This window comes from Arvicola amphibius, chromosome 5, assembly GCF_903992535.2.
Source record: "Arvicola amphibius chromosome 5, mArvAmp1.2, whole genome shotgun sequence".
NCBI classification, from domain to species: domain Eukaryota; kingdom Metazoa; phylum Chordata; class Mammalia; order Rodentia; family Cricetidae; genus Arvicola; species Arvicola amphibius.
This window is the reverse complement of record NC_052051.1, coordinates 62,801,565-62,823,450: the sequence shown is the minus strand read 5'-3', so window position 1 is coordinate 62,823,450 and position 21,886 is coordinate 62,801,565. Positions and strand designations below refer to the sequence as shown.

At 42.5% G+C, this 21,886-nt stretch overlaps 1 protein-coding gene across 1 annotated transcript in view; it reads right to left on the bottom strand.

Moving 5' to 3' along the window:
• The window catches only part of Ryr3 (ryanodine receptor 3), a 429,760-nt gene that overhangs the window by 69,927 nt on the left and 337,947 nt on the right, over positions 1-21,886 (bottom strand). Inside the window, exons 69-71 of the mRNA XM_038331390.2 lie at positions 12,476-12,606; positions 6,962-7,282; positions 4,215-4,455 (exon numbers count right to left, since the gene is read on the bottom strand). Of these exons, the coding sequence (XP_038187318.2) occupies positions 4,215-4,455; positions 6,962-7,282; positions 12,476-12,606 (693 nt within the window). The remainder of the gene's footprint in view (positions 1-4,214; positions 4,456-6,961; positions 7,283-12,475; positions 12,607-21,886) is intronic.

Genomic DNA, 21,886 nt, shown 5'->3' with positions numbered 1-21,886 from the left:
TTCTGACTCTGTCTCTACGCAAGAGGAGATGGGCAGCTGTTGCTCCCTGATTTGCTCACACCCGGAGTTCTTTTGTATCCTGTCAGCTTCAGGTTTAGCAGTGACCAGTGGAACCTTCTTTTCAGAGGATTTAAACAGCATCCCACAGGAATGTGGGAAGTACAAAGGCTTAATACAATGAAGAAAAACAGAGAGGAAGAAAGGGCACGGAGTTTCTTCAACATTTTAGTGTTGCCGTATGAAAGATTAGTTTTCTCTGGCTTTACAGAGCAAAGTTAGAGTCTATAGGTAACAGCTACAAGCTGAGCTCAATATAGTTCAAAACAGGGGTGGGACTCCGTGCAAAGCCAGGACTGTTTCTGCTCCCCACTTCTTCCCATCACTGGGCTAAGCAAACAATACAGACATCTGCAGGAGAAGGGAAGAGATGGCTATCCAGGTGGAGGGAACAGGAGGTGACTACAGCCTCTCTGCTAACTCCTCCACTCTATCTTTCTGAGTCAGTTGGTTCTTTTGGATGGAGAAAGTACTACTGGAATCTAAAGTCTGTACTGCAAGCTGTTCTCCACTCTACTGAAGACTCCAGAGACAGATTTTGGTGAAGTGGGTTTATTCAAGGCTGACCTTAAGGAAAAAGGAGACGACTTCCCTCTCTCAAATCTCTAAACACAGTGAGACAATGGGTGGAAAAATTCCAGGAAGAGGCAAGTCTTTTCTTTTTCCTTCCTGAAAGTCTTCTAATCTCCAAGTTCTGGGCCTGACAAGCATGCACTTGTTCTCAGATAAACCATTTCCCATGGACACAAGGAGAGGAAGGAGCAGGCTTTGGGGAAAAGACTGTGGGAGGGGATAAAGGTAACAATAGATTCATGGAAAGATTAGAAGGCAGGCAAAAATAAACCTCACTTTATGACCTCACAATCCCTACCGCCCTCCTGCATTTGTTTGAATGCATTAATAATAAATTCAGAGTCACCAATAATGTATCAGTGTCGAATTAAGGGCAGAAATCAAAGCGCTTCCTCTTGGTATCACCTGACTAAGAGCAAGCCCAGATTCGAATTCTCTAATTCAGTCTCCTGGGTCTTCCTTCATCCTGTCTGCCTGTTTTATGAGTCTGAATCTATTCCTGTCTGAAGGCTGTCTTGAGAATTTGTTCCTGTGTCTGTTTGTCCCTAAGTGTCTGTCCTTAACAGAGTTTGATTGAACAGCACAGAAAGTATCACATGGGAAAGGAATGAGGGATCCTTAACAGTAATCTTTAACAGAGTTTTATAAATGATTAAGTCACTGATTCTAATTGACCCAGATAACAAACAAACATTATCAAGCAATAGCTGAATGCTTTGTTCAGCATTTGGGGTAGCTATCCATTTTATAAGGCTGCTTTCCACTTGTATCTGCTGTTTTCAGCAAATGATTATCAGAACACATGTTCAAGCATATATGCAGTATTCCAGGATCAGGGGCATAAAAGAATATCAAGATTATAACTGTGCATTAATTTAGGCTGTAAATGTTGGTTGCATGGGAGATTCAAGGCAAGTAAGGTTGGTTGTTACGTTGCTCACTTAAAGGCAGGTTAAGCAATCAGGCTGAGTAGTCTTAAAACAGTAGGAGAGCAGTCGTAAGTATTTTTTAATTTTTATTTATTTTTTATGTGTACTAGTTACTTATCTTCATGCACACCAGAAGAAGGAATCAGATCCCTTTACATATGGATATGAGCAACCATGTGGTTGCTGGGAATTCAACTGGGGATCTCTGGAAAAGCAGTCTGTGCTCTCAATTACTGAGTCATTTCTTCAGACCCAGTCTTAAGTCTTAAGAGACCTTCAGGTGTAATATTAACTCTGGCTTTGAGGACCATCAAAGGCATCAGTCTCTTAGAATGTAAGACTTACTTTTATAAAAATGCATAGCTATATCCTCCAAAATAAATCAACTTAATGAGTATGTTATTCTGGATTTTTTTTTTTTTTTTACTTTTTTGAGGATCTCACTGAAGCCTAGGCAGAAGTCTTAGTATCCCGTTTGCCTCAGCCTCTTAAGTGCTGCAATGACAAGTGTGAGCCTCCATGGCCAGCACTCTGCACATTTTTTTTTTTTTTTGCACTTCACACTTAGTATAGTATAAATGCTTTCTGCTTTCAGTGCCACAGAGGTCTTTGAAGGGACAGGCACTCTGTTAGAAGGACATATTTCTAAGCAGGCTCACATGGCTGTGACGCGCAGGGAAGAACACGTTGAAAAGCGGAGATGAATGAATTAATGATGATCTCAGAGACTCGCTGACATTGCCGTTTTTAGCAACTGTCACGCACCCTGTAAACAGAACATGCTCTGTCTTGAGTCGTGATCACCGCGGTGACAGACGCGATTCAAAAGCTATTCCAGGAGCAATCTTGCCCCACTTTTATTTTTGTTTTCACCTCAAACCCTGACAAATTTCTTCTTGAAATTGCTGACATAATTACGTTATCGGAAATGACTGAAGTTGAGACTCAAAGAGCAGAGTTCCTTTGTCAAAATAAGTATAACATCCTGTAGCCAGGAAAGGAAACCCTTTACTCTAGTCCTGATGCACACATTAGGCATATGTGTTTATACATATGTTCGTGTATGTGTAGAGACAATATGTATGCAGAAGATGTTTTCTTTCAAATCTTGAATGTAAATATGCTCATTCAAGTTACATTAAGTACAGCTTATATTACAAAGATAAATGCTAAAGCAAATACCGATCTCCTGCCATGGGAGAATGGGAAGCAACTCCAAAAGGCAGTTCTGTTCTCTCAGCTGCTTTTGCATCCCTTCTAGCATCCCCAATTATAAATCTTTCAAGTTTAAAAGCCAGCTAAAATAGTGACATACACACTGAGCTTCTCTTTTTCTTCCTGGCAAAGGAGGTCCTGAGCAGTAGGAACAATTTTTGCTCCTCGTACCCTTTTGGTAATAGCTAGGTGTGTGAATGGCATGAGACTACATTGCATTCTGGAAGCTAAGGCAGGTGGATCTATGACTTTAAGGCCAACCTAATCTACAGAGTGAGTTCCAGGACTGCAAGGCTATATAGAGAAACCCTGTCTCAAATGAACTCCCAAATAAAATAAATAAATGAAAATAAAGGTTAAAAATATTAAAAAGAAATGTCTATGGTATTAGTGAGACCCAAATTTGAGTGTGTCTATGAAGACATTTCTAGAGAGGATTATATGAAAGGAGAAGACCCATCCTGAAGGTAGGTGGCACCATCTCCTGGATTGGTGTCCCAGACTTAATAAATAAGGAGAGAAAAGGGAAAACCAGTTGCTTCCCCTCAGTTATCTGGTCATAGCCCAGAGAGTGGTAATTAATACAGTAAGGGTCTTCGATACTACGTTCCAAGTTTCCCTGAAATGAGCTGTGCTTCTTCTACAAATACCCCACATTCTTTACAGACACATAGGACTACAGGCCTCCATATATCTCAAATTACTGTTTAACTATCCATTATAGCACAATTCATTTTCACATGCCAAGTGAACATATTGGGTTTGGATAAAGGATGACTCATACAGAAAATTTCTGGTGTTATAAGAATTAATTTCTTAATTATGACATTTGAGCATCTCAGCTGTCGAACATTCTGAACACACTGTTTCCTAAGGACTTTCACCCATAGTCCCTCTTCCACATCCTCTTGTTCTGTTCCTTTATGGTTCTTAGTCTTGTACTTCTTGCAGGTCTTTGTTCAAATGCTGCTCTCCCAGTAACACCAGTTAAGGAACTGCTGCTCCATTCTACCTGCCTCTCCTAATTCTTTTTACTTCTCTCAAAGGGTTTTAGTCTGTTTTTTTTTTTCATTTTAATTGCCTACGTCTCTCTACTCCTAGAATGTATGCTCCTATGTTAAAGAGTATATCCCCTCCCTCAAGGCCTTCTACTGAGTACATGAGTGAATAGCAGAAGGGCTAAAATGAGTCAAAGCAATCCTATCCAACCAGCTCCCTGCGCCTCCTAGTGGCCCATGAGGATGCCTGTCTCAATCCATACAGAGTCACTGGTCAAGGAAATCACTGTACGGAGGCTCTGTACTGTACTGGTGGGGAGACCGGTAGTGGTAGCTGTGGCTTCCCTCATCTCCCCGGCAACAAAATCATCTTTCCATGCTATTTGATTGGCCAAACCAGCCGCAGAGAGCAGCAGGCAGCTTCCAGAGACCTCCTGCATACCTGTTGTTGTCCACGTAGCGGATCAGCATGGGGTAGAAGGCGTAGAGGTCCCTGCAGAGGATGGCAAACTCGTCCAGGATGAGCAGCTCGGCCTCCTGGGTGTCCCCCTTGCCGTCCGTCTTCAGCTGCTCCTCCTCCTGCACAGTCTTGACCGCCTTCTTCTTTAGCTTGTCCAGGGTGGGGATGAAGTGGCTTCGCAGCAGGTCAGGCCTGGCTTTGCTGATGATCGGCTGCGCGTACACTGCATTTGCAAACAAAGCACCTTAATCTTATCCCATGTGTTGTGACCATTAATGACAATGGAAGGGAACACTGAGGAATCCATCAACTCAGGATGGTACCTGTGTCTAGCTCTCTCCTTTAATCCTTTCTTGGCACCTCCCTCTTATGAAAGTTCACACAGTGGAGGTTGGGCATCTAGACCAGCCGCAGGAGAAGGTCCCAACACTACTCAGCTGCTCCAGCCCCACCCCATATGAATTCCTCATGTTTGCATGGCCCATGCCATACCTCTCCTCTCTTCTAACAGACTGTCTTGCAGCATCTGACAGTCTGTCCGTGTTGGTCTTGTTCTGCCAGCTATATTTTATAACCCTGAAGGAAGCCTTTTGTTCACAGGAAGAGTACTGTGCTGACCTGGGAGCAAGCATTGGGGGTGTGATTTCTATTGAGGTGACAGATATGTCAGTTACCCTGACCTGTCATTACACATAGAAGTCATACTGTGCCCCACAAATGTGTATAGTTTTTATGTGTTAAAAATAAAAAATACAGGTATGCTTATGTGTGTATGTACACACATGCTTTCCAATTACAATAGCCTAGTCAACTTCTAAGCCCTCAGCACTGGCATCTTTTTTGGGCTTCAAGGGAGGGAGGTAAACATGGACTGGGAAAGACTGGGGCATTGCTAGAAGTAGAGAAGCTGGACAAGAAATCAGCAGGACTGCAATGTTGGCTTTTTGTGAGAAGAATGATGGAAACCCACATGTCCTACTCTTTTTCTTATATCCCATTGACTAGATACCAGGTATGCTGTTATGAGTTAAGTCAGCAGAGCTGAATGGTCTGAATATAAGAGTCAGGGTAATTGCAGGAAAGAAGGGAAATGAAATGAATCCATCCTGACCCATTGACAGTGGACATTTGAATGTCCATTTTGACATTTCTTGAGCTCAGTTAAGTTCAGTTAAGAACTGTTACATTCTAGTAGCCTTTCTTTTTCGTCTCATTTCCCCCTGTTTTGTTTTTTCTATTAAAGAGAGACAGCTTCAATCAGAAAAGGTGAAGGCAGCCTTTTGGTGACAAGGAATCCTGACTTCTCAGCACTCTTCCAGGCATAGGATTGCTGCTGTACCTAGTTGAGCTTGAGGTTGCTACTTAAAACTTGCAGTCGTCCCCAGGAATTAAGTGGCTGCACTGAATGGGATCTGGATAGTTGCAGGAAGGACAGCTTAAGTTCTGTTCCCATCAGTGCCCCTCAGAGCAGTGACAGGTGCTCTTGGGAACAGCCTTCTCTAACCTCAGGTTTACAGATGAGAAACCATCAAATCGCCTTATGATTAACAACCTTTTTAGGGTCATTGCTAATAAGGGACTGGCTACTCTGCTTACTATATGTCCACATATAATATGGTCCGTGCTCTCCAGCAATCAAAACAGTTTTGATTTTAATATCAGTTCATTTCTGAGACAGAAAGGAGGTAGGAGTATTTCCCGCTTGCCTTTCTAGTAATGTGTCTATCCACCTTCTAGTAGTGTTGTGCTCCCTGTAACCTAGCTTTGGCAGTTCATGGCCCTGGAGGTTGTATGGGGCGGGGGCTGGGACAAACGGACTCCATGATCTAAACTGAAGTTGCATCCAAAACAATGATTTTCCAGTGTTGAGCTTCCCAGACTCCAGTTTGACATGCAGGATGCTAAATATTCATGGTTTCTTATGTGTGGGAAGTACATTCATTTTCCAAAACTTTTCCTCTTTTGGTTGTTTCAAGAACAGAAAATTGGCTAATAGCATTCATTAAGAGCCTACTGCAATCCAGGAGTTAAAGAGGGATACAGAGAGGGGGGGGGGGGAACAAAGTGCTGCTATTATTAGCTACGTTCACGCCAGTCTTAGAAAGCACAACGTGAAATGCAAATGCTGAACGACATTGAGGAACTTGGCCCAGCCCGCATCGCATGGGAGTGAGTTTTACATACTTACCAATAAATTATAGGTAATTAGGAACAGAAGAGCTAATGGGTTTCTTAAGCACCCCAAACAAATAAAGCAATGATCATCACAGGGGAGCACAGCTGGTCTAAAGGGCTCCTCAAAGATTTGAGGGGCCTGGATTAGGAGGGGAGTAGGGCTGGAGGAAAGTATGTCTATTCAGTTCACTGTGTTGCTTTGTTTGAGACAGGTTCTCACTTGGCCCAGGCTGGCCTTGAATTCCTATGTAGCCAAGGCTGGCCTTGAACTTCTGATTGTCTTACCTCTGCCTCCCTTGAGTTCACATTACAGGGCTGTACCAACACAGGTGGTTGATGTACTGCTGGGGATTGAACCCAGAGATTCATACATGCTAGGCAAGTACTCTACAAACTGTGCTATACCCCCAGCCCCCAGTTTACTGCTAAGCAAGTGGGAGGTAGGAGATGAAAAAACAGAATAGAACTTGCTCAAACTCATCATAGAACTAACAAGAGTTCTAAAGAAAAGCTGCTTTAACTTCAGGGTCAAAGACTGAGAAGGGTATGGGTACCTGCGATACGCTTCATCCAGGAAGCCTCATCAATGCCCAAATTGTTGTTGATGATTTTCAGGATGTTGCCCAGGATGAGGCTGAGGTGTTCAGATGTGACCTTGGTGCAGCAGGGCCCTGTGCTGGGCGGCAGGTTCTCGGGTCCCCGCTCCCACCAGTAAGACAGGTAGTTGCAGAGCATAGGCAGGATCACTTCAATGACATGGGGCATCTCCATGTACCGGGCACCTGACTCGGCCAAGCTATTGATTTCCTTCATCAGGCCTTCCAGCTGGGGGATGTCAGGACACATATCTTCCACCTTGTCTGGCATCCCCAGAACTGACCAAGAGAGTACAGGAAGAAGAAAGGCACAGTGATTCAAAGGCACAGTGGTGGGGCATACCTTTCTTCTAGTCTTTAGATACAGATTTCCAGTACAGAACCTTAAAGGAATGAGTTTGGATCTAAGCAGCCTCGGGACTCAAGTTCTGTGTGTGTGTGTGTGTGTGTGTGTGTGTGTGTGTGTGTGTGTGTGTGTGCGCGCGCATGCATGCAGACTTGTAGTTTCCAGAACCATTTTCTTAAATGTCACACTGAAGTCAGAAACTCATAGCTAAACAAGCACCATGGAGGCAATGCTGAGGGACAGAGCATAAGACAACTTTGTGACGCACAGATTCTTGGCTATTCCCCTCTGGCCTGCCAGTTGGACCTTGGTGTGACCACTGCAGAAAAGGTAGCATCAGGGGCTAAAAAAAACTCCTCAACATTCAGGAGTCAAATTATCACTTGCTCACCCAGATCATTTCCACACTGCTGTAAAGGGAGAGGCAACCATGCCATTGAACACTCCCGCAGCAGGACCGGAGACTCTAATACTTAGCATCTAGTTGAAAATACACTGAGGAAAAAAAATCATGGATTGATTTTTCTGCCTTTACAACAGAAATGATCAATAACCTGAGGCGACTTAATTGACTTTCTGTCAGTCGTTCACTTTGTTGTTTAAGAAAGCATATTTGCAGGGACTAGTGAGTTAATCCCCTCTTCTCCATTGCACATGACTGAGGGCAGCTCACGGGTAAAGGACAGCCAGGATGAAACGAAACTAGAAATCAACATTATAGCAGAGAGGATTAGGAGATTATTTAAAAAAAGTAGAAACAACAACAATAAAAGAGGATTATTTGTCCTGTTCCCTTTAAAATAAGGAATACTTTTCCCTGCAAAATAGGGGGAAGATAGTAACTGTCTTGAGGTTCTTGACAGAGCCCTGATAACAGACAGACAGACCATTGGTCCAGAAGAGAAGACTCAGGAATAAACTCATGCAGTTTTAGGCACCTACATTTTTACAAAGGTATCAAAAAGCACACTGGAAAAAAGGCAGCCTCTTTAATAAGTGGTGCTGGGGGAAAAAAATCTCGTTTTCCACATGTAGAAGAATGAAAGTAAATTTGTAGCTTTGATTTCAATGAGAAATATCCCCTGCAGGCTTATGCATTTGAACACTGAGTCCCTCACTGGTGGCACTGTCTGGGAAGGTTATGAAACCGTCAGGAGGTGGAGTCTTGCTGGGCAAAATACGTCACTGAAGGCGGGATTTGATGGTTTATAGACTCATTTCACTTCCTACTTGCTCTCTCAGCTTCTTTTATGCAAATAAAATTTGATCAGCAGCTTCCTGCTCCTACCGACAGGCCATGTTTCCCTGCTATTATGGCTCCTAGCCTTCTGCAGCCATAATCAAATTAAACAATCTACATGTTTTTGGTCATGAGAAGCAACCAATACAAACTCTCTAATCCCTGTAGAAAAGTCAATTCACAATGGATTGAAAGCCATAATGCCACCTATAGACTATTGCAATGCTGGCTGTTGGTAGAGGATGAACCTGTCTTGTACTTTGCAGCAGAAAAGATGGGCAACAAACTGGGACTCCTGGGAGGCTGACACAAACAAGGTAATTTTACATATAAACCTGCAGAGTAAAAAGTTAAGTGCTAAGAAGACAAACGTTTCATTGGGAGCTCTACATATGGAACAATGCCAGCTATTACAGAGGCAACTGACACATTTGCTGTCATGGTTATACATGAGAAAGCTCATGTGTTGTGTTTAAAAGTCACATAGATACTACATTACCATATAGATACTTTTTTCTCTCACCTAAGAAGAACAAGGAGTTGCGTATACAAATAATGAAAGTCTCCCTTTAACTAATTGCTTTCTTTAATTAATCTGGTCATGATGACTTGGGTTAGTGGTCTTTCTCCTCCAGTCTTTGGGATTAACAGTTGGTGCATTGGAGTCATGAGAATGACCTTTAGAAATTATTTATATGTACAATAATTGGTTCTTGAATGGAACCAACATTTGTGATTCAGAAGGTATTTAGGGTTCCCAATGCCACACGATAAACTCAGTGAACTCTGATGAATTAGCTACACGAAGTCAGCCTCAAATGAGTCCTGTTAGCACCAGACACAGTGTTGGTAAAGTCATTAGAACACACAGCTCTTGTAGTTTCAGGATAATGTCTCTCATGGTGAGATGCAGGACCCCAGGCCCTACTCTAGGTCTACAGAGTTAGAAACAGTGACTTCCTCACAGTGACTCTGAAGCCACACTGGGTAAGATTCTAAAGTACTCTCCAAGCAGCCCTTCACCCAAAGAGCACTGCCCCTTTGCAAGACAGGCTGACGGCTGACACTGGAACTGGACCTCTTTTCTCTGTGGATGGTTATTCCAACAGGGTGTGGACGATAAGCAAGGTGGCTGGGGAAAGGATGTTTCTGCCAACCCAATACTCTGATTAATAGGCTATGTTCAAGTGACTAAGGATTTCTGCCATTTGGAATGAGTGTCATAAAACACTATTAAACATTTTCTTAGATGTATCTTAACTTAGGATTAGAAAATGCTATAGGTTCTTAGAGTACAGAAGCTTTTAATATAATTAACTCCACTGGCACAACACCAATCATCAATTAATAGAGATGTTCAGTTGACAAAAGGTTTGATACTGTAAATCAGTTCATTCATTTTAAAAAAACATGATATCATTTATCACCTTCAACATCCTTTTCTCTCCGTTGTTCATTAGGCCACCCATTTTGTAATGAATGACATCTACTGTCTTATGGTCCATTAAGCTATCAGTCATCCTCCAGCTAATCCTGTGTAGCCCCAAATACATATTGATGCACATATAATTTTTAAAAGAGGCCCATGCACACTCAGCATTTACTTTTTCTTGTTTAAGCCAATTTTGAAGAGCAGGGGACTTGGGTGTCAAGTCTCATAATATGTTACCCGTGAAAAGTATTAGGTGCAGGGGAACTCCCAATCCTCCTAAAAGGCAATGATGTCCCACAATGACAGTCTGGGCTTACCTCGGGTTGCACATGTTTACACGTAGCATTCCTCAGAAACCTGTGGAGTAGGTTTCTGTCTGCCAGAAAGACACCCTTTCCTTATCTCTGCTGGCCTCTGGCGAATGGGGCATCTGGTTCTCTACTGGTGAATACTTGTGACATATGTCAAAGCCCATGCTAACCTCCAGTCTCCACTGCTATTCTAGTTCAGGAAAATTATTAGCGGTCTTACCTAAACTGTTCTGGGGACCCTTTCTTGGGACAGGGTGTTCTCAGTATGTGAAATAAGAAGCAGGAGGGAATAAAGCTTCGGTGGTTGCACATTCTGCAGTTAGGTTAAAAGGACAGTGTGAGAAGGTGTAACTAGGACCTCAGGACAGCTAGATAAATAACGCTTGAAAATGAAAGGAACCCATGTGGAGTGGAGCCATTCATTTGTAGCATATAGCCATAATTTAAGAAACTCAAGATGGAATGGATTCTAATTTAAAATGGTTTACTGCGATCTTTACATCTCTTAATATTGTCCAGGTCTATAATTTGGCAGTTTGGGTTTCAGATTTCATCAAGACACCATAGTTCTATTGGAACCCAAGATTTATCAAAAGTATCTATGGAAGTTTTTATTCTAGCCTGTCGTCTTGTGACAGGGCAAGACAGTACGGAGCTTCCTCCAACTTGTATTCTTGCGGAGGCCATTTTAGGTTTAACTAGGATTTGGTCGTCTTGGTGGAGAATCCTATGGAAAATTATTCAACTCTATTGTAGGAACCTGATGTCAAGATGCCACAGCTAACTTATTTTCTACTAAACTGCCTGCTTATGCAAGCCTCCTCATCCAGCTAATCACTTATTTTGTCTTCTGTTAAACTGCTTGCTTGCACAAAAACTCTCCCTGCCAGCAAGATGCCAGGATGTGGTTTTTGCCTTTTATATCCCTTACCTTAAATACTTGGCACTAGACTTGGGTCCTGATTATCTACGCGTAGTACCAGCCGGCTGAAATAAAGACTTTCAATTGGCTGTAAACTGTGTCTGAGTGATCATCTCTGGTGGGCTCCCCATAACAATGTTTATCTAGTATCACACTGAACCCAAATAGGATTCTTTTCACTCTCCAGAAAGAGGATTACAACTTGATGTGGATGTTAGCTTTAATGATTATTGGTTGTTTTCTAATAAATCTTTATTTATCAAAATAGGCTGTGGGCCATATTTGTCTTATGTACATGAATTACTAGTCTCTGTTATAGAACCTAGTGCATGCCATGCTCCTGTTAGCAAAGCCTCTCCTTGTATGACTACAATTCCTTCTGGTACTATTCAATGTCTTCTTTTCCATGATGGTAGAGAGTATGCGCACAGTATCCTTTGAGGCATAGCCTGCTCTTGAAGAGCAAGCATACTTAGGTTATTAGTATACCTTTGCCTTATTGTGATGCCACTCTGAAAAAAAAAAGACTACTAAAGGGTTGTTATAGCCCCAAGAATAAACCAGAAATGGATACCTGAGGCAGACAGAAGACCACAAGGTCTTGAGATGGCAGGATAGTAGAATCTAACTAGACTGTCTCTTCATTGTATTAAAAAGTTATCAAAAGTCTAATGATCAAAAAGTCTCATTCAAGCTCATTTTTCCAACAAAACAGAGAATTTTTTCTGAGGAGGGAAGACCTACTCTAAATGTGAGCAGCATCATTCCGTGGGCTGGGATCTCAGAGGGAATAAAAAGGAGAAAGTGAGCTGGCTGGTGGCGGACACGCCTTTAATCCCAGCACTTGGGAGGCAGAGGCATGCGGATCTCTGTGAGTTTGAGGCCAGCCTGATCTAAAGCGTGAGTTCTAGGACAGGCAGGACTACAGAGAGACCCTATTTGGAAAAACAACAGAGGACAAAGTGCATGAAGAATCGACATCACTCCTTTTTCTCACTGTAAACACAACATGACCAGCTGCCTCATGCCTTTTCTGCCTTGAAGGACTGTATTCCTTAAACCCACAAGCCAAAATAAAAATTTCTTTCCTTTTGGCGTTTTATCTGGTGCAAGAAAAATAGCTAATAACACACTGTGTAAAACACCACACCTCAGGACTGCTGCTCCATCCCCACCACCTTCCTGGCTCGTCCCTGGTAATCTCTGTGACAAGATACTTACTAGACCGCTCCCTAGGAGTCTTGGTGTTGAAGACTGAGAGGGGGTTATAGCGGTTAAGGTTGGGCTCCAGGAATGCCACTGGGATGGCAGCCGCCAGGGAAGCCAGACATTCTCCAAGAGCGGGACGTTGCCTGGAGACAAAGAAGTCCATTTAGAAGTGATTCCATCTGGATGCTGGTTACACACACCAGTTAGGTCCCTTACTCAGGCTGTTGAGACACTATCCTGTTTTAATGCACTGGACATCCTGGGGTACAGTAAAGTTGTACTACTTCCTCTCCCCCATCTTTTTCCAGGTATTAACGTGAGCTCACTGTTTTGAATCTAGTTTGTGGCTAAGAGGATATAATCATATACTGCAGGTGTTGTTATAGGATGATCATGAAAATAGCAGCCTGCTGGAGAAGAAGGTCAATTGGTCTAGGAACCAAGAGTCAGTGCCATACTGCTGAAAAATCTGTGGAGCAGGTTTTCAGCTGGAGGATTTCCTTCAGTTCCCAACCTGTACCCGACCAAAACCATGTGCTAGTCACCCCTCACTGTGACAAGAACCAACAATTGCAACAGCAATTTGAAATGTCAAAAGCATAGATTCTTTGAAACTAGATAAGGATTTGTAGAGGTGGTAGCATTTCTTTTTTCACAGAAGAGTAAGTTACGTTGGCCATAACCTTTGTCTGCTAGGTGGTGAAAGTCCTTTCTCACTGATATAGACCAAAGGTTGAACATGTATTTTATACAGGAGCCGGAAGCAACACAATTCAAAAAGTTAGATCTTTACAAACTAATTGTAAGGATTAGCTTCAATCTGCAGCTTTGTTAGAGAGATGCTTTTGAGTTGAGTTTTAAAAAATGTAATCCTAACTGTTTCTGAATTTGATGACTGGATAAGAGCATTGGAGCAGACTTAGAATCTGCGGGGCAGCCCAAGGGAGGACAGAATGGCTCTGCTTGAGATGGAAAACTAATGGGCTGACCAGAGAGGGGGGAAAAGGAAGAGGGTGAGTGAGTCAGCTTAAAGTTTTAGTTTACTGGAGAAACCCACTCAGGCCTCACTCAATTACCAAACTGACTTAAAAAGTGATCTTTTAAACTATTCTAAAGAACAACTAAAAGATGCAATTTTTATCTTTTATCCTCTTAGCTGTGGCTTTTAAGAAATAGACCTCTTATTTTCTATGAAGGATGCAAGAAGATAACCTTCAAATCATCCCAGAAGGACAGGTCCTTAGTCAGACTATCACCTCCTAGCTGATGCACATCTTTGTCCTCCAGGGACAGGTTTGGCTGTCAGAATCCTTCTATCCCCATCCTCTGATCTGGTAGGTTTCACAGGCAGAGCAGCACCGTAGGGCCAAACCAAGACTCTGTGCCTGTGTACCAACATGGCCAGAGTCTCCTCTGGAGTTGTGCCCGTGGGAGGAGGGAGAGGTGTATACATTGCTGACACCAAGGCCCACTTCTCAAGACCCTCTAGCCTGGCCTGTCTCCCTTAACTGTCCTTCTCATCACCCCATCTTTCTTATTTGCCTTTTTGGCCAAGTTCAAGGTGACAGACCAGTCTGAAGAGAAGAGTAACCCTTTAACTTCAGATCTGAAATGTCCAGGATCCTCAGTGACCAGAGAACAGGGAGGTAAACCAGGGTGAGGGTCCACAAAGGGTCACAGTGTGACCCTGTCACAGTGTGTACCAGCGAAGTAGTCAATAAGAAGTTATGTAATGTCTCTTCTGTATTGCTTTTAGAGAAGCAAATGAGAAAGACTGATGGGGAAAGGGATGTCATAGGGGAAGCACTGGTGGAAGAGAATCTGGGAGACACTCAGTGATGCGGGAGGTGATATATGCTGTGAATATGTTTTATTGCCTTTGGTTAATAAAGAAGCTGCTTTTGGTCAATGGAGTAACAGAGTAAAACCAGACTGAAAGAGATATAAAGAGAGAGTAGGCAGAGCCAGAGAGAAGCCATCCATGTAGACACCATAGGAGACAGATGCCTCTGCTGGAGCCCCCTGCTGGTAGGCCATGACCTTGTCGTGATGCACAGATTAATGGAGATGGGTTAGTTTAAGACATAAGAGCTAGCTAGAAATACGCTTAAGTTATTGGCCAAAGAGTATTGCAAATAATATGGTTTCTGAGTTATTGTTTTGGGTCTAAGTGGCAGGGAATGAATGAGAAGCCTCTTCCAGCAACTCAGGTATGAAAGAAAGGATCAGGTACCCTCCCAAGTCTGAGGGTAAATTTCAGCTGGCACTGGGAAGTGGTGCCAAGCTGATGGCTTCTCCACTTGCTCTGTGTTTTTACTGAAGTTGGAAGTTCTGAGCTCATGACTGTGGGTGTTTGGAAACTTAAGCAGCTATAAAGGCAAGCCTTGTGGTGAGAAGAGTTGAGAAGTCCCAGCTGTGCAGGGCTGCAGTGACAGGGACATGGCCCTGTCCTCTCTGATATTAATTACTGAACAATCTGAGTCACACCAACTTTTCATCAGGGCTTTCTCTAGTCAGGGACACATGCAGATGCTAATTAGCTGCTCAGCCAAGAGAGATAAACAACGGCTCTCCTGGCCCAGCTGCTGCTAACACAGAAAAACCCAGAAGCCTGACAATTAATACTTCTGTCTGTGAAATGCCAGAGGGACCTGGGGCCTCCAGGTCCCTCCAGGTCACTCCATCACTCTGGAGTGATGGAGCTAGACATAGGCTTCTTCAGTCATTAGTGCCCCCAGGGGGCAATGTAAGTGTGGGCAAAGCTTCTAGGCAGGGCATGGGCTGCATGGTTAGCTCCATGGCAACCAAAAAAAAAAAAGCACTTGGAGTTTATCATTGGAAACTGTTTTTCTTTAAACTTTACTGCCAAGTAGAGTATTTTTCACAAGATGGTTAAGTCGAAGGTGACTGATTGGAGAGATTTCAATATGTATTTCAGTATATTGCTTCCCAATTTCCCAACTATGAGGATTTCTTTGCCTGTATCTTAATTTTGTTTATAGGATGCAGTAACAGCGAGTCTCTCAACTGCCTATTGTCAGGAATGCAAAGGCAAAGAAATTACAGTATATTAATAATACCGTGGTGGTTTGAGTGAAATAGCCCCCATTGGCTCGTAGGGAGTGGCACTATTAGGAGGTGTGGCCTTGTTGGGAAAGGTGTGGTCTTGCTGGAGGAAGTGTGTTACTGGGGGTGGGCTTTTGAGTTTCAGAAGCCCGAGGCAGCTACTTCTCCAGCATGTCTACCTTTGTGCAGCCATGCTTCCTGCCATGATGACAATGGATTAAACCTTATAAGAGTTGCCATGGTCATGGTGTCTCTCGGCAGTGGTAGAAACCCTAAGACAAATACCTTATATACATATACTCTTCATGATTTTAAAGATCCACCGTGTATACTCCCAATGATACTGTGGAAAGGAAGCAGCGTGTAGCAGAGTAGAAAACACAGCAGAGGCAGAGAAGATAGAGCAGAGATGTGGACATAGTCTTACATGGTAATATTAGTAAACTTAGTGCTTTAGATATGTGTGATGTCCAATTAGAAATGGTTGGTCAGTGGAAGCCAGAAGGGTGGATGGAACAAGTGTTTAAGATGTAAAGAGGGGAAAATACACTTTCCATTCAAAATAAAACCGAGATTGAAGAGTAATGAAATGAAATACCAAACTTGATTTTCTGGAAAGTCTTCCCTGAAACCTTTAAATCCTTTCTAAAAAAAATCTTTATATTAGAGAACTCCAGAATTTTGCATGATCAAATAAACAAAGCCCTTACCCTTTAAAATCTGGTATCCCAAAACCTCACAGATCAATGTAACTCTCTAGATTACTTTAACTAGATATTATTTGAAAAGACAGTTCTTCACTGTGCCTTGCTGACCCTTTCTTTTCACAGCAGTCCCACAAGGCACTGGCCAGGTACAGCTGGGCTGAACACTTAGTGATTCCTCTGCAAAGTGACCGATGCTCTTTTGTCAAGAAAAGCTTAGTCAGAGGCTAACCGAAGGAAACCCCTGGGGGCTAGACAAAAGCCAGCACTCCATAGGAACTGGGAACTGGGAAGCTGCTCCCACTCTACCAGAAGGAGCCTGACAGAAGGCTCTCTGTGGCCTCCAGGCTCCCTCAGGATGACAAGTACCCTTACACATTTCAAATCCACACCATTATTTTGATTCCTTTTAGCTCCTTCACCTCCTCCCCTACCCTAAACTTCTCCAGCTCATGGGCTTCCCTCTGCTCCGCTACTTTCTCCTTATAGCCCTGCTATTTTGGCTGTGCTCTCTCTGTTGCCCACACTCTCTTTGTCTACCTCTCTTGCTCTCTCTCTTTTTGTGTCTATCTCCCCGTCTTTGTGTTTTTCTCCTGCTTCTTTCATGGCCAGGTTCGTTCTGCTGACCAAGATCAGTCTACTACTTTATCTTCTCTGGACTCTTCTAGATGAAAAACCATGCCCTTACTCATACCATGGAGCAGTTATGACATCAGTTTACACAAAGGTAGTAGAGAAATGTTGGTTTTATTACATGTTCTCCACAAAACTCAACATTTAGGAAAGAAATTGAAAAGAAGTCTGGATCTATGCTGAAATGTATATATTATAACCCCAAACCATAAAGTAACAACCAAATCAAGTGAGGGTGCAGAAATTAAAACATACTTGCTGTGGGACAATGGTCTGTACCCTGTAACTTGTATTTTAAATAAACGCTGATTGTCAAGTAGCCAGGCAGGAAGTATAGGTAGGGCGACCAGGAAGGAAGTAGAGGCAAGGCAGGGAGAATTCTGGGAAGAGGGAAGTTTCAGTTCATAGTCATCACCCAGATGCAAAGGAAGCCAGACACAGAGCAAGCAAGATGTGACTGCCTTGCTAAAAAAGGCACCAAGCCATGTGGCTAACACAGACAAGTAATATGGGCTAATATAAGTTATAAGAGTTAATAAGAAGCCTGAGATACTAGGCCAATCAGTTTATAATTTATGTAGGCCTCTGTGTGATTTCTTTGGGACTTAATGACTGTGGAAACCAGGCAGGACAGAAACCTCAGTCAACACATACTCTCCAGATGTGGCCTCAGAGATGATATAGTTAAGATCATTGAATGCTATTTTTTGTTTGTTTGTTTGTTTTTTCGAGACAGGGTTTCTCTGCAGTTTTAGAGCCTGTCCTGGAACTAGCTCTTGTAGACCAGGCTGGTCTCGAACTCACAGAGATCCGCCTGCCTCTGCCTCCCGAGTGCTGGGATTAAAGGCGTGCGCCACCACCGCCCGGCCATTGAATGCTATTTGAGAAGACCTGGGTTTGGTTCTCAGCACATACATGGCAGCTGATAATCATTTGTAGCTTCAGTTCTAGGGCACCTGACATCTTCTGACCTTCTGTGGTACCAGGCATTCATGTGTGACACAGACATACATTCAGACAACAGTCATTTATATGAAACAAATAAATGAATTTTAAAAAACAACAATAAAAATAAAACCCCCAAACCCATACTTTCCAGAAATAGAAGAGCATGAGGAAGTCTTTGGAGAAACACAGGAATTAGAAGTTGCGTGAAGTGGTGAGCATTCGGGGTATGTGAAGGCCATGAAGACCTGGTGGACAATGTGTGCATGGGAGCTTCCATCTTGCAGAATAAGAGATGGGGCTGAGAATGGTATGTGCCTGCCATTCCTGTCATCTGTACTCCCAACCTGGAGAAACTGTAGGAGTTGCAGTGGCATGGAAGGATGAGAAGGAACTTGTGTTATAGCTGCAGGCCTAAGCTCTCCACAGGATGAGCACACATTAAATCTCTCAGAAAACCCCCTGACTTCAGTGTATAGAGTTTCACCCACTTATCACCGGGTTTAGTCATTTACTGGTTAGGGGTGGACGTCAGAGCCCAGGAAGGGTGTCATCCCTGTACCAGGCTTTGCAGCTTTGAAGCTACCTCATGTTTCTTACCAGTTCACTCTCCTTTATTTTGACACACACACACACACACACACACACACACACACACGCGCGCGCGCGCGCGCGCGCACGCATGTACACATACATATCTCTTTTTGAGAGTTAGTAATATTCCTAGCAGCCAGAGCAAGAAAAAAAGACCATAAACAAAAATTTATTTAGAAAAACCCCCAGAATATATATTCTCTATACACTCACAGAAAACAAAGAAAATTGAAAAGAAAAACACAGAGGAAGTTTTAGAAAAAAAATCATACAAATGCAAAACAGAAAAGAATAAACAGGTAGAAGTTTCTAGAAAAAACAAACAGGTGCAATAGGTTAAAAAACAAGCCAAACCTATACAGAATTACTCTCCCAGAACAAAAGATAGAAAAAACTCACACTGACTATGCTGCAATTTAGATTTGGAATGTTCTCAGAAGGTTCATGAATTAGAGGCTCAGACCTTACCTATTGGGAGGCAGTAGAAGTTTTAAGAGGCAGGGCCACAATCATCACCAGAGAGGCATCATCCAACAACTGATGAGAGTAGATGCAGAGACCCATAGCCAAACAATATGTGGGGCTTAGGGAACCCCACAGAAGAGGGGGAGGAAGGATTGTAGGAGCCAGAGGAGTCAAGGACACCGGAAGAACACAGCTCACAGAATCAGCTTAGCAGGGCTTACAGAGACTGAAGCCACACATCATGAAGCCTGTATGGGTCTGAGCTTGCTCCTTGGTATATATATTATGGTTGTATAGCTTGGTGTTCTTGTGGGACTCTTAACAGTAGGAGTGGGGGTTGTCTATGACTCCTTTGCCACTCTTGAGACCTGTTTCCCCCTACTGGGTTGACTCATCCAGCCTTGATAAGAGGGTCTGTACCTAGTCTTATTGTAAATTGTTATACTGTGTTCAGTTGATATCCCAGAGGCCTGCTCTTTTCTGAAGGAAAACAGGAGGAATGGATCTGGGAAAAAGGGGAATTGAAGGAGTACTGGGAGGGGAGGAGGGAGGGGAAACTGTGGTCAGGATGCATTATATGAGAGAAGAACAAATAATATGATAATAATAATGATTAATAATAATAATAATAATAATAATAATGGCTGGTCCTGGGATGCCCCATGGGGAAGTGAATGAGTTTTAACTCTGATGACTCCTATGGACGACCAGTTCCCTCCTGTCTTCTGTAAAGTCATGTGTGAGTGCACTTGTCTTCTACATGCATTTGAGAGAAAATGACGATGGCAAAGGCTATAAGCCCCGGAATGGATGTTATCAAGTATACGGAGAATCCAGAATACTACAGGGCTCTTATGGAAGTGGCTATCCCATGCTGACTCCAGAGTCTCAAAAGGTAAATCTAAATTCAAGAAAATTCAACTGGGAATTGGTTTAAAAATGTGGATGATGTGTGGATGACCTAGGTTCATTAAAGTGAACAGGTCCGGGAATGTTAGCATTAGGAAAAAAAAATAAATACTCAATGAAATTTATAGCAAAAAAGGAAATGGGACAGGAAACAGGTCAGGATTTGAGTGTCTACAACTTGTTCATCTTTTAAAGTGTAAACTTAATTGATGTAGTATGCCAAATGATTACAATTTTACAAATATGAATTATAGGATAAAGAAATCAAGTTTTAAATCTTCATCCAACATAATTAAGCTGCAAAGCTCTCTCTCTACATATTATGATATCACATGTCTGAAAATGTATATACAGAGAAACTGAGGCTAGTGGCTCCTTTGGGAAGGGGACCTAGATGGGGTACTGCGCAGGGTAAAGAAAACGGCAGACTTTAGCTTGACATACTTCTGTGTTTTGTTTAGTGAATTAGCATGCCGTTCACAATTAAAACTACGAAAATAGACAGACAAAGCCCACTAGCTGCGCCAGCAGCACACTTCTAGGGTTCTAAATCTCTAGCTTTTCAGTTGTTGAGTCTCTTTAATCTAATCCTGGCTCGCTAGACCTGTGCAGATGTAGAATAAAAAATGCAAACGCTAACACTCCCAGTTCTGTAGTTGAGCAATAACGCTGCAACGAATGTGAATAAAGTACAAAAAGCCACAGAGGAGCAAGTCTCTCTGGTCTGACATTTCAGAACTGACCTTTGGTTTACTCTTTTTTATTTCAAAAGAAGAATGTAGAAACTGTACAAAAATTATATAAGGTTATTTGGTGTGCATGCTCTCTCTCTGTGTCTCTGTCTCTCTCTGCCTCTCTCTCTCTAATTGAGATATCTTCCCTGTGTTAATTAGGAAAATCATTTTATTGATTCTATTGGTTAAAAATACATGTTTAAAAATTATAATTTTAGGGCTTCAGAGACGGTTAAGTGCCTAAGAGCACTGGCTGTTCTTCCAGAGGACCTGGGTTTGAGTTCAACCACCACCTGGGGGCTCAGAGCATCTGTAATTCCAGTTCCAGGGATTTAATAAGCCTGGAGGGGGTGGCACACATTTAATTCCAGCATTTGGGAGGCAGAGGCAGTTGAATCAATTGAGTTGAGGTCAGCCTGGACTACAGAGTGAGATCCAGGATAGCCAGGAGAACTACACAGAGAAACCGTGTCTGAAAACACACACCACACACACACATACACACACACACACAAAATATATATCTCTATACTGACATATATATGTCCGTGTGTGTGTGTGTGTGTGTGTGTATGACAAAAGTCTTTTTCCATATTTTATGGAAAGCCAGGCAAATGTAAAGATATAATCACAGAGCAAATTTAATCATTAGTTCTTCAACCAGCTTCGTGAACCCTGAAAATCATTTGGAAGCTGTGGCTGTGATGAAATAGACTTGTTTTCAATTCATCTCTTAAGCCAGATTTCAATCCACTAGCTCAGTTCTTAAGTTCTTATAGGGGATGAATTCTTATTTTGCTTTATTGACACCATGTTTTTGTTTTGATTTTTTTGAGACAGGGTTTCTCTGTTAGCTTTGGAACCTGTCCTGGAACTCACTCTATAGGCCAGGCTGGCCTTGAGCTCACAGAGATCCACCTGCCTCTGCTTCTGCCTCCCGAGTGCTGGGATTAAAGGCGTACACCACCACTGCCCAGCAACTGACACCATTTTGATATATGAGTTTCATTATGAAATGAGGGTCAGACTTAAGGGTGTTTGATATGAGCTTCATCCTAAAATCCCAAGGAGTGTTCAGATTAAATTACTTAAAAACAGATTAAATTCTTCCAGCTTGTGTTTTTTTTTTTTTTTTTTTTTTTTTTTTGATAGGGGAAAAAGGAATCAGTCCTTCAAGGATAAAGCTAAGACCTTAAATTTTATCATTCTGATTTTACCCCTGGATTTGAATAGAACAACACAATACATGGCATCTGACTCTGAAAAGCCAGGGGTCTCTAAAGCTTCCACTGTCACAGGCAAATTATAGAGGCCAAATCTGAACCTAAAATCTCTACAAACAAGCTTGTTCAGATTCAAGATTATTAAAATAG